Source organism: Galleria mellonella, unplaced genomic scaffold (genome assembly GCF_026898425.1).
Source record: "Galleria mellonella isolate WM207_F2 unplaced genomic scaffold, CSIRO_AGI_GalMel_v1 utg89, whole genome shotgun sequence".
NCBI classification, from domain to species: Eukaryota; Metazoa; Arthropoda; class Insecta; order Lepidoptera; family Pyralidae; genus Galleria; species Galleria mellonella.
In genome coordinates, this window is record NW_026442169.1 from 519,282 (window position 1) to 532,938 (window position 13,657).

Below are 13,657 nucleotides of genomic sequence, written 5' to 3' on the forward strand. Positions count from 1 at the left end.
GTTCACTTTATATTGGTTTTTTTTTTAAAATAACATTCCTTTTCGATTAGACGGAAATTATTTTAGGGTACATATTTTGAAAAATTTTTTATACAGAAATAACTGAATAGAATTATATTCAGTATTTATATTTATACTTACTATTCTTAGTTTGAATTTATACATAGTGACTCTTTACGATAGATTTATTTTGCAATTTGGTGCATATTTTTAAGATGCCATCTATATATAATATACGTTCGATTAGTATTTATTGTTTTCTGTGATAAAACCTTTTTTTTTATTTTATTTTGACAAAAAAAAAATATAATTATTTCATTATAGTTATAGATGATGCAAATATTTCGTCAGAATTTATTTACTTGATGAAATTTTGTTTAATGAATTGAAATATATAATAAATATTGTATGTAACTTTATCGAGCTTATGTTAAGAATTGTAATCAATCAATCGTTGCCAACGAAAAACTTTATTCGTCCATCCCACGGTAGCAGCCTACAGATAGGACAAGTGTCAATTGTCCCACCATGGGACGACACTGAGACTAGTGGGACGGACGAAATTTTATTTACAATCTGCTCTCTTTGCCATAAAATTTTTGCGCTATTAGTTATTGGACAGACGAAATATTTGAAATGCATCTAATATATAGCTTTTGTTACGCTACGAAGGGATATAATGATCCTACAATAACGTTGTCTTGGTTACTCACTCCGCCTACAGATGATATTAATGCGGCGTACGATACAAAATTAACTGTTTTATTAATTGTAATCACGTTAGCCGTTTAATTTAAGAGTAGGATGTTCTACCTCTAAACAAATCATAGTTGATGTACAATATAAACTTTTAACAAATGTTGTTTTTTTATTTTTTTTTGGATAAATTTATAAATGATATCCTTTTATTTTTTGGCATAGAATGGGCCATCCCTTCCTTTCCTGTAGGTGCTGTAAGAGGCGACAAAGAGAACTAAGTTGTATAAAAAATATATATATATATATATATATATATATATATATATAAATATATATATATATATATATTTATATACAACTTAGAATGGCAAACAAGCTGACGGCCCACCTGATGGAAAGTGGTAACCGTCGCCTATAGACATGAGCAGTACCATGGACATAACAGAGTATACTGTTTCGCCCATGATACCCCATTCCTGAAGATTAAGGTGTTATGCCTCTATACCATGTAATTTCATAACGATATCCCCCCCCCCCCCCCTAATATATATGTAATGGCGAAAGGACAAGCTTCTAAACTAAAAATCCAATATAAAAAAGTGGATTTTATTCCTTCACCGACAATATATGGGGGTGTTCAAGTATTACATAACGAAATTTGAGGATTTTGTAAACGTTAGGAGTTACAAAGGCGAGAGGGAGTTCGAGGAAAGCTTTATATAAGATTTTTTTTATTTGAATAAAAAAAAACTAGGGCAGTTTCAAAAGTTGGCAAGCCTTTTCATTTATATTATATTTCATAGGGAATTCAATTTAATTTTGTTTTCGTTGTCAGTATTCGTTAATGTCGGTGTCAAGTAACTTTACAGAAGGGGAGGGGGTTACAGAAAGATGTTACGGTGCGTTATATGGGGGGGGGGGATCTTAAAAAATTGCATTAGCCAATACTTGAACGCCCCCTATCTGTCTATGCAAATTTTTAGACTAAAGAGAGAGTTAAATAAAATCACAATCGAAATATCAACAACTTTAATGATTGAATATATACAAGAACAATATACATACAAGAATTAACAAAATTACTCGGATGGTGCGAGCACTCGAGACGCGGTACTGAGGTACGACAACACATAATGACAATATACAAACTAAATTATTATTTATCGTCATAGCAATACGGCTTATTATCCACCGACGCGGGGCTACAGCGGCGTCGTGTACACAAAAAAAAAAAAACCTAGTACAATTAAGTATAACGAATACTCCGTCGTTTGTCAACATACGTTCGTTGTAACCACAAAACAGACTGACAGTAAAACTATTACAACTACAAAATTTTATAACGACTACGACTACATAATATAATTTTGACACAATATTTTTTTTTTCTTTTAACAACTGTTACACTATCAATATTTATATGCACACAGCAGGCGCTCACAAGTCGCAACGAGCTGTACTCTACATATCATTACAGATAGAATGATTCCATTGCCTTTGCCGACTATTTAAAATAAAAAAAAAAACTTATTTTCAACGAAATGCAATAAATATCGATAGCGTACGTCTTCCATAAATAAATGTACTTCTATACAACACAAAGGCCTCAGTAACTCCAGATTGCACATGAAAATTATAATACGACCAAATCGAGATAACACCATACCACAATAAAGATATAATGTTCCGATTGTCATTTTATAAAAAGCGTCGTTTTATCAGAGCTTTACCACTCTTATTCATAAAAACGAATATCCACAAATCCTATTAGATTAATCGTCACTTTCTTTAAAATTAGTTATTTCATATAAAATAAAAAAATAAAAACACTAACAGCTAAAGTTAGATTAGACGTTTTTATGAATAAAGATGCTGGTTTACAGTACGACCTAGAGAAGATGCTAGCGTGATGTTAGCAAACTGCGTAGTAAAGACATTTATATGAAAATATCCAAAACACCTAATGTACGACTCTAAATCGTCACAGCTCCATATTACATCCAAAACTATGGATACAAGTGTACTTGTCGATTCTGAGGCGTCGTATTTCTAAATTTATTTCTTAAGCAAAAATTTTAATTTAATTATTTCACGATAATATAATTTAATTGCCGTGTGGTCCCAGCATAGAATAGGCCACCCCTTCCTTTCCCGTGGGTATCGTTAAGGCGAATAAATGGAGGGCGAGGGATGGGCAGCAGCATTTCTCTTAAAACATCTCTAAAAGCTTAACTGCGGTCGCCAATCCGCCTGCTGAGCTCTCCAAGGGGAAGGCTTATGTTCGACAGTGGACAATTAAATTAATTATTATAATGAGTACAATTTTATGGGGTATCATAGAATATTTTTTTTTTTTAAAACACACGGGGCAAACGAGCATACAGCTCACCTGATGGTAAGTGACTACCGCCGCCCATGATCACCCACAACACCAGCGGCATTGCAGGTGTGCTGCCGGCCTTTTAAAAAAGAATATACTCTTTTCTTGAAGGTTATATTGTCGTATCGGTTCGGAAATACTGCTGCTGGAAGTTGATTCCAAAGAGTGGTTGTGCGTGGAAGAAAGTGCCTTGAAAAACGCACGGTGGAAGACCGCCACTCGTCCAGATGATTGGGATGAAACTTTAGTCTGTGGCGGGTTGTACGGTGGTGAAAATCAGCAGCAGATATCAATCCGAACAATTCCTCAGAGCACTCCCCATGATAAATTCGGTAGAAGATGCACAGAGATGCAACATCTCTGCGCAGTTTCAGTGGGTCAAGTCGGACAGTAAGGCGTATAATTTATTGATTTAATTAGAAAAATCTAATTTACATTGAAGTAGCGCAGTATTAAATTGTCATTAGCAATAGATTCGGATTGAGATCGACGTTGGATTCAAGAGTTATCCTACTGTTTGTTTGTTTGTTTATTGATTATTATCTATTAAACTTTGCAAAAATTCACATCTCCCCTCTTTAGGAGAGGAGATGGCAACTAACCCCCGGCAGAAGCACAATCGGCCCGGGTTCAGGGCCCCAGGGAGAGAAACCGGCGTACAATGCGGGCAGAATCTAAGAGCACTGCTTTCTGCATCGTTCCCGGGAGTGAACCGCCTCGGAATCCCAACCGTCTGAGATGTTGATTATTATTATTATTTCTTTTTAATTTAGATTTTTAATTTAGACATTTAATTGAAATGAATTTAATTTAATTGCTTTCTATTTGTATACAATTTTGTATGTTTGTTTGGTTTTGGTTTTTTTTTGTTCTTGTTTTGTGTGTGCTGTTCTTAAGTATATATAGTATTTTTTTTATATGTAGTTACATATGACTTCTCAGAATCGACACCAATGAAATACAATTTGGTTTGTAAATAATTACTAAGCCTCTTTTTCATAAAATCATCAAACCACTCGTGAACCTATTATTGCTATTGAACTGTTTTGTCTCTATTTTTAAAATTTCCAATTTGAAAAAAAAAAGGTGACAAAACAGTGTAATAGTTAAAATAGGTAGGACATTTTAGTTTTTATGAAAAAAGGGCACAATTCTTGATTTAAAATTAACAAAATGCGCTGGGGACTAAGCTGTAATAGAGAAATAAATACTGTTCGCACGTTATAACCTGGCAACCCTGAATGCTGCTTAATACTTTACGCTTAAAAGAATTTACATCCAGAGCCGTAAAACATATGAATAAAAATAATCCCCTTATTCATGTAAACATCAAATGTACAAAACCTTTTTTTAGCTATTTTTTTTTAAATAGTTTTTTTTTAATCTTTTACGTAAAATTTTCAATTAAAAAAAAAGTGATAAATCACTAAATTGAAAATAGATATGTTTAGTTTTTATGAATAATAAGGAATAATAGATGTTAGGGTATGTTGAAGCGAATGAATGCAAACGCTACATTGAGCAGCTCAGGACTCAGTCGCCCATATACCACCAGCACTGGGCCTATTGATTATCCCCCTTCAAGTCCTCCTTTCTTTACTTGTCCTTTTAAATAAACAATTTTAGCGAGTACCCTTAAACAATTTTAATAAAAAGAACAAATTATTTCTGTGTTAAATATTTATTTATATTTGTACACTAATATTTCAGTATCAAATATAAATGACTGAGCAATATCTTTAAAAGCACACAGAGTCAAGATTGTTTATTAAATAGGACAAGTAAAAAAAAAAAAAACTGGGTTCATAAAATGTTATTTTTAATATAGACACGTCAGGGTTACAAATTTATAACGTGCGAAGTTCACCCCTCAGACACACCCATACCGTATTCAGAGGATCTGTACAAAATATATCTTACTTTATTGTTTTTTTTTTTCCATCTTAACACTAACTATTCATTGCAAAATTATCATTGTATTGTATTGTCTAGTATAGATGCGGTTAATTTTAAACTTTCTCGTGTTGTTTACACATATTTTAAATACACAATTGGGACTTAACGTGACGAGAAACGTTTGCAAGCAAATAGTACCTACGTACGTACCTCACTTCAGTCGTGTCGTGACTACGACATGGTTCAATCCACGTCGAAACGTCGACAGTAAAGAAGCAGGTATGTAAGTACTATTTACCTGTAAAAACTTTTATATTACGTCAAGTCTCGATTGTGTATTTAAAGCATACACAGTATTAATATTTTGTTTTATCTAGTATGTATTTTCTATTCATATTATCTTGACTTCGCTCAATTTGTGGTCATTTCAGATCCTCAATATTTAATATAGCTCACTTGAATAGTAATTTTTTTTTTACTAAAAAAAGTAATATATGTAAACTTGTCCTCAATAGTATAACATGAAGTATCAATTGTAAATGTTTCTTCCATAAATTCATTTTTCAACCATATTACTAGTATCGTAAAGTTCATTATAGCGTGATGTCTTGGTCCAATTTTCTCAATATTAAAAAAAAACACGATTTCATTATTTCACATTTATTTCGCGTGGGCACGCAAAGGGCATCATTATTTGGTATGGACTATCCGAAGTTAATCTAATATCGTATATAGTTTTAATTATATATATATATATATATATATATATATATATATATATATATATATGTGTGTGTAAAAAAAATATTAAAAATAATAATAATTTAATATTATACTCTAATGTGACATCGTCAACTGTGTTAACAGAGAAAGTAAATTTACATATTCACAGCCGTGGCAACACCCATTGGACATCTGTTGAAATTGACACCTAATATTTACATACCAATCAATCATTATTAACAAGTTTCACGCAAAGATCTTGTAACGTACCTAGATTGTGCATTAATTACGAACGATTTATTATTCTCTTTAAAAACGACATTAGAGTAAAAAAAAAAAAACGTAAAAGCCAAATGAAAATTTCTACAAACCAAATTAATAATAAGAAAAAAAAACTACTATTGCACTATGCATCATATAGCTATCCCGCTCTATTGATTTTCCATCACAGACTTAATTCTATATAAAATAAAAAAAATGTGAAATGCACAATCTTTTTGTATATTCTAAAATCTTTTACTGGCAATATACGACGAGTTGGGTCGAATGTTGGCCCAATGTTGGTGCTATGGTGCTATCTAAACGAAGGCCCGCCGGACCATGGGTCGACATTCGACGGGCGTTTACACTGACCGAACATTTGTCATGCACCAATATTGTATACAAGTGAAAGACAGCGAGATCGGACAATGTAAAGGGCTACAATACAATCTTAATTATATAAAAAAAAAATAAGCCTGACTATAAAAAAATCACAAGCGAAAAATAAATTAACGGAGGGGGGAAATAAAAAAACTTAAGACACGTAGGTAATAGAAGAACGAACGGACGGTAAACGGAACGTATGAATACTGAAATAAGAAACAAGACGTTTCCATATTAAAAAAATAATATTTCATACTCAATATTAATCATTGGTTTTTTCACAGTCAGGCTTGAATACACTACCCTCCATATAAATTCTGTCTCCTTCTCTATTGGTGTATATTTAGAAAGAGACAACAAGAGAATAGCGCAAACTAGTCGAGATTATATTAAAATTATAACGTATCAATATAATTACAAATAAGTAGATCAAAATACATAAAAAAAAGTATCCATCGTTTTATTTCGAAAGAAATAAAAAAAAAAAAAATGAAAGCGTTTAAATATCCTAAGTAGATCACACGAAAACAAAAACCCTTCGTTAATGGTGACACACTTTCATTACGAACAAAGTGAAGAAAGAGATAGAGAGATCAAGTTATAAATAATCTAGTTTACAAATACTATTAACTAGTCAATTTCTCTAATAGTTACAATAAAACTGGCTTACTGTATACCAGGTGTGGTCAACAGGCCGATCGCGACTATTAGTCCAGTCGATTGTGGCAAGGCAAGAAATATAATATTTTGCTAATCTAGCGGAAGATGCTCAGACGCAATGCTCACACTAATATAAATAAGTAGTTACTAAGAATAATTTTCAGATACATATTTTCCCTTTTAATAAAATAAAAAAGAAAGGGGTTTCGTCAGTAAACAGTGGATTTCGAGTCTAGTCAAGTCGACCACCCCTGTTATAAAGTCTGTCTCAATTGGAACGGTAATAATTTACAATAATTATTCGTTGACTTATTCACAGAAACAATAAGACATATGTCAAAATTTAGTCGCGTTAAATCATTGCGGCGGACAAAAATTGCAACCGGATACTGTAATATCTTTAAAATACATCGGATAGAGTGAAACAGTATTATTAAAACTGCATAAAAATTAAGCGTAATGCATAAAACATTTGATTTAGTAAGTAGGATTGAAAAGTAGTATTTAGGTAGATGTATTTATAATAGACATGTGTGAGAATTGCTGGAACGTTCCATATGGTATTTTTAAATACGTAATATGGTCCAATGGTGATGTTTGGTCTTATTTCTGTGTTTGCGTGTGTGATACAAATATTAGAGAGGGGCACGCCGCGTATAAACTTTTCGGAAGCGGTAACAATAACAGTGGATACGACCTGTGAGGCGTGCGCGTGTGCGTGGGTGCGCGTGGGTGCGCGTGGGTGTGCGTGCGTGTGCGTGCGTGTGCGTGCGTGGGCGCGGCGGCTCAGAGCGAGTCGCGGTGCCAGACCCAGGTGCGCTTGGTGTGGTCGAACCGGTGCGCCAGCCACTGCGCCTGCAGCAGCTCCAGCCGGTCCTGGCTCAGGTACAGCGGCTTGCCGCGTCTGCCACCAACCAATAAACACCATTCATTATTTTTACTCACCGAACTGCGGCAACGACGCAGTTATCTATCAACTTTCAATAAACGATTCAACATTTTCCAATATTCCCAACTGATCATTTGAAAATCGCTCTGTTAGCGGACCAAAATGTTAATAGTAGAACATGTCGCATACAATGTTACCATCAATATTTGCAGTTACTTCATATTATGCTTTGAAATTTTCCAAATACGTTTTCGCCATCAAAATCTATATATTCAGTGGCAGCTCAAAGATAATATTCTCTTAAATAATAATATAATATAATTGTGTGTGTATGTGTGTGTGTGTGTGTGTGTGTGTGTGTGTGTGTATGCATACGCACATATTTATATGTGTGTGTGCGTGTGTGTATGTATATACTATTATATATATATATTTTTATGTTCATCAATATCATATATAATATCAATGATCATCTGCTCTCGATTATTTAGTTTGGTTTATTGTGGAAACTTTACTGATTTATGTTATGGTTGTGTATACTATTTTATATGTTTTAGATATTGTATGTTTCCCTTTCAAAGTAAAATAAATAAATAATTTAAAATAATGTTATTCTATAATATTATAGCATGATTTTCCTTCCAATTCGTATGCAGAGCAGTTTTCTAATCAATCAGAAATATTGAAAATTCTCCTATTGTTTTCGAATACTGACAGTGAATTGCGACGTTGCCACACTTTGTTACAAACATTCTTAACATAAAATAATATAATTATTAAATGTTCACATCGTTTAAATACGACCGTCACTTGCTTCGGATTTTAGAGGGCATGTAAACCCGTCAACTAGCAAACTATGCCAGGAGCCTTATACGACTCGGAAACTTTAGGTGCGTAACAGAAGTACATCGTTAAAGCATTCGTTCGCTCATTCATTCATAAAAAAGAACTACATCCTCATACTCGCACTAGTAGTAGATAGTAAAAATAAAAAAAAAATAAAACTTTGAGTACAATTAATATAGCAATTAATTAAAAATCCGTCCCGTAATTTTTGCATGAAAGAGTAACATTAATCATACAAATTTTCACACTTATTAATAATAATAATAATATGTCCTATGTAGACGGTCATTCTACACAAAGTGGCCAGTTTGTTTGAAAAAAAAAAATAGTGATGAGTCGAGGAGACTGACTTGAGGTCCCTGTCCTCTTCGTCGTAGTCGTCGAGGTAGAGGCTGCCCCAGAGGCAGGCGCGGCGGCCGCGGATCACCACGATGTACGTGGACGTCACCACCAGGAAGATGCCCGTGCCGCCGCCGCACTCCATCGCGTGCTGCCGACACAGTACAACCACAGTATTACTAATAGTACTAAAGTACTGTACGGAAACCCCCCACCGCCTGCTGCGACCTGACCTCAACCCCTCTGAAACACGCGTCAGTTACCATACGCTAATGGATGCCACAAGTCTACGCTTCAGTTGCCGCAGATGTCAGAGAAGGAGAGTAGATACAATATTTACGAGGTATAAAGAGAATTACTAGCTAATCTCAGCTAGTCTTAACTATTACAGATTTTGCACTAATCTTGTGATTATTTTGTAAGCGAAAAGAATAAATATATTATATATTAGTCCACCAGAATAAATATATATTATTATTATTCTTCGTTATTCGTCATTGAACTTAAAAAGTTAAATTGTGTTATTGATTTCCGCGCATTGTTTGAAAAAAGTACTATACAAGCCTTGGCCACAACTAGACATTGATGGACTCACGTATGTGTGCCTCGGCTACGCCTCGGCCTACATTTGCACGTTCGTCTATCAATGTCTCAGTTGCTGGCCGATGCAGTAATGTACTATAACACGTTTTAGATCTTTTGATTAAGTGGTTTATGTTTCAAAAGGTAACAAGCAATGGACTTTTTAATTGATAGAGAGTTAACCCAGTTGTTCCAAAGTAAGATTGCGCGCTGAGAGTGTAGTGTAGTGTAGTGTAGTGTAGTGTAGTGTAGTGTAGCGGGCGGGTGTAGTAGTACCTGCACGGCCTCGGCCACCTGGTGCTGCCTGCAGCAGGGCTGCTTGAGGCAGACGAGCGTGCCGCACAGCAGGCAGACGGAGGCCTCCTTGGGCACGGCGCCGCACTGCAGGCACACGCGCTCGTGGTAGTACGTGAACAGGCGGTCGTAGTCGCGCGGCAGCGCCAGCAGCGCCGGCCCGGCCCACGCGCCCGCCGCGCCGCGCAGCAGCCGCCGCACCTGCCGCGCCACCGACATTTAGCCAATATAGCATCTTTCAACTACCCACTGTTGAACACAAGCCTCTTCCTAGGAAGGTTTTGCTAGTAGTTGCCATGCTTGGTAGGCAGATTGGCAACGGCAGTCAGCCTTTACAGATGTTTTAAGAGGGACGCTGCTGCCTATCGCTTGCCCTTTTTTAGTCGTCTCTTACGTCACCCACGGGAAAGCAAGGGGTGGCTGGGACCATATGGCCATATTGTTACTAGTTGTCTTATTCGGTGTTATTTTATTTTGTCAGTGTAAAATCACATAGATGGGGTTTACATTGTTATTTACTTAAGACCATTTTGATATTTACAATTCAGTTCTTACAATACGGGAGTGCGATTTGCACGTTATTAGTGACTTTCTGATTCTTTTTACATTTTTCTATAAGTATTATCTTAAATTCGAATGTTTTTAAAAAAAGCAACATTCAATGGCTAGTTACGTGATTTTTTCAGGTTGTGCAATGGAACACTCTTTTTTTATGTAATTATCTTATATTTTCGACCCTCGATAGTCGAAGATTATCAGTGTGATCGAAGTGCGGCGTGCGGCGTGCGGCGTGCGGCGGCAGTAGCACATGCAACGAGCTTAGTGAGGATGCCCAGCCGGGCGGCGTACTCACGGCGAGCTGTCCGCGCTGCGCGGCGGTGCCGAGCGCGCGCGCCCAGGCGCGGGCGCGCGCGCGCCGGGCGCGGCGTGCGGCGTGCGGCGTGCGGCGTGCGGCGTGCGGCGGCAGTAGCACATGCAACGAGCTTAGTGAGGATGCCCAGCCGGGCGGCGTACTCACGGCGAGCTGTCCGCGCTGCGCGGCGGTGCCGAGCGCGCGCGCCCAGGCGCGGGCGCGCGCGCGCCGGGCGCGGCGTGCGGCGTGCGGCGTGCGGCGTGCGGCGTGCGGCGGCAGTAGCACATGCAACGAGCTTAGTGAGGATGCCCAGCCGGGCGGCGTACTCACGGCGAGCTGTCCGCGCTGCGCGGCGGTGCCGAGCGCGCGCGCCCAGGCGCGGGGCGCGCGCGCGCCGGGCGCGGCGTGCGGCGTGCGGCGTGCGGCGTGCGGCGTGCGGCGGCAGTAGCACATGCAACGAGCTTAGTGAGGATGCCCAGCCGGGCGGCGTACTCACGGCGAGCTGTCCGCGCTGCGCGGCGGTGCCGAGCGCCGGGCCCAGGCGGGGGGCCCCCCCGCGCCGGGCGCGGCGTGCGGCGTGCGGCGTGCGGCGTGCGGCGTGCGGCGGCAGTAGCACATGCAACGAGCTTAGTGAGGATGCCCAGCCGGGCGGCGTACTCACGGCGAGCTGTCCGCGCTGCGCGGCGGTGCCGAGCGCGCGCGCCCAGGCGCGGGGCGCGCGCGCGCCGGGCGCGGCGTGCGGCGTGCGGCGTGCGGCGTGCGGCGTGCGGCGGCAGTAGCACATGCAACGAGCTTAGTGAGGATGCCCAGCCGGGCGGCGTACTCACGGCGAGCTGTCCGCGCTGCGCGGCGGTGCCGAGCGCGCGCGCCCAGGCGCGGGCGCGCGCGCGCCGGGCGCGGCGTGCGGCGTGCGGCGTGCGGCGTGCGGCGTGCGGCGGCAGTAGCACATGCAACGAGCTTAGTGAGGATGCCCAGCCGGGCGGCGTACTCACGGCGAGCTGTCCGCGCTGCGCGGCGGTGCCGAGCGCGCGCGCCCAGGCGCGGGGCGCGCGCGCGCCGGGCGCGGCGTGCGGCGTGCGGCGTGCGGCGTGCGGCGTGCGGCGGCAGTAGCACATGCAACGAGCTTAGTGAGGATGCCCAGCCGGGCGGCGTACTCACGGCGAGCTGTCCGCGCTGCGCGGCGGTGCCGAGCGCGCGCGCCCAGGCGCGGGCGCGCGCGCGCCGGGCGCGGCGTGCGGCGTGCGGCGTGCGGCGTGCGGCGTGCGGCGGCAGTAGCACATGCAACGAGCTTAGTGAGGATGCCCAGCCGGGCGGCGTACTCACGGCGAGCTGTCCGCGCTGCGCGGCGGTGCCGAGCGCGCGCGCCCAGGCGCGGGGCGCGCGCGCGCCGGGCGCGGCGTGCGGCGGCAGCGCGCGGCCCGCGGCGCCCGGCGCGCCCGGCCCGCCCGGCCCGCCGTCGCCCGCCGCCAGCTCCAGGTAGCTCGCCAGCCGCCAGAACTCCTGCTGCGGCCCGCCCGCGCCCGCCGGCAGCGCGCCGCCGTACACGTGGTGCCGCAGCAGCGCCGCGATGCGCACGAACGGCAGCAGCAGCTCCTGCACCTGCCCGACCATACAATCGTACACTGCTGCTCCTCACGCCGCTACCGGGACATCATTCAGATAATATAAAACAAGAACAGGATAATTATACCCCACTTGGAAGATTATGGGATGCCGACATCGCATACTATAAATATCACGGCCCCACTTGGAAAATTATGGGAGGCTGACATCGCATACTATAAATATCTCGACCCCACTTGGAAGATTATGGGAGGCTGACATCGCATACTATAAATATTATAGCCCCACTTGAAAGATTATGGGAGGCCGACATCGCATGTTATAAATATCACGGCCCCACTTGGAAGATTATGGGAGGCTGACATCGCATACTATAAATATTATAGCCCCACTTGAAAGATTATGGGAGGCCGACTTCGCATGTTATAAATATCACGGCCCCACTTGGAAGATTATAGGAGGCCGACATCGCATGCTATAAATATCACGGCCCCACTTGGAAAATTATGGGAGGCTGACATCGCATACTATAAATATCTCGACCCCACTTGGAAGATTATGGGAGGCTGACATCGCATACTATAAATATTATAGCCCCACTTGAAAGATTATGGGAGGCCGACATCGCATGTTATAAATATCACGGCCCCACTTGGAAGATTATGGGAGGCTGACATCGCATACTATAAATATTATAGCCCCACTTGAAAGATTATGGGAGGCCGACTTCGCATGTTATAAATATCACGGCCCCACTTGGAAGATTATAGGAGGCCGACATCGCATGCTATAAATATCACGGCCCCACTTGGAAAATTATGGGAGGCTGACATCGCATGCTATAAATATCATGGCCCCACTTGGAAGATTATGGGAGGCCGACATCGCATGCTATAAATATCACGGCCCCACTTGGAAGATTATGGGAGGCCGACATCGCATGTTATAAATATCACGGCCCCACTTGGAAGATTATGGGAGGCTGACATCGCATACTATAAATATCACGGCCCCACTTGGAAGATTATGGGAGGCCGACATCGCATACTATAAATATCACGGCCCCACTTGGAAGATTATAGGAGGCCGACATCGCATGCTATAAATATCACGGCCCCACTTGGAAAATTATGGGAGGCTGACATCGCATGCTATAAATATCATGGCCCCACTTGGAAGATTATGGGAGGCTGACATCGCATACTATAAATATCATGGCCTCACTTGGAAGATTATGGGAGGCTGACATCGCATACTATAAATATTATGGCCCCACTTGGAAGATTAT

The 13,657-nt window shown here is 41.5% G+C and overlaps 1 protein-coding gene across 1 annotated transcript in view; it reads right to left on the reverse strand.

The window, feature by feature from the left end:
• Positions 1-7,652: 7,652 nt before the first annotated feature.
• LOC113519921 (E3 ubiquitin-protein ligase Ubr3) overlaps positions 7,653-13,657 on the reverse strand; it is a 151,192-nt gene continuing 145,187 nt past the window's right edge. Inside the window, exons 29-32 of the mRNA XM_052902242.1 lie at positions 12,130-12,405; positions 9,936-10,154; positions 9,089-9,228; positions 7,653-7,907 (exon numbers count right to left, since the gene is read on the reverse strand). Of these exons, the coding sequence (XP_052758202.1) occupies positions 7,790-7,907; positions 9,089-9,228; positions 9,936-10,154; positions 12,130-12,405 (753 nt within the window). The 3' untranslated portion in view covers positions 7,653-7,789. The remainder of the gene's footprint in view (positions 7,908-9,088; positions 9,229-9,935; positions 10,155-12,129; positions 12,406-13,657) is intronic.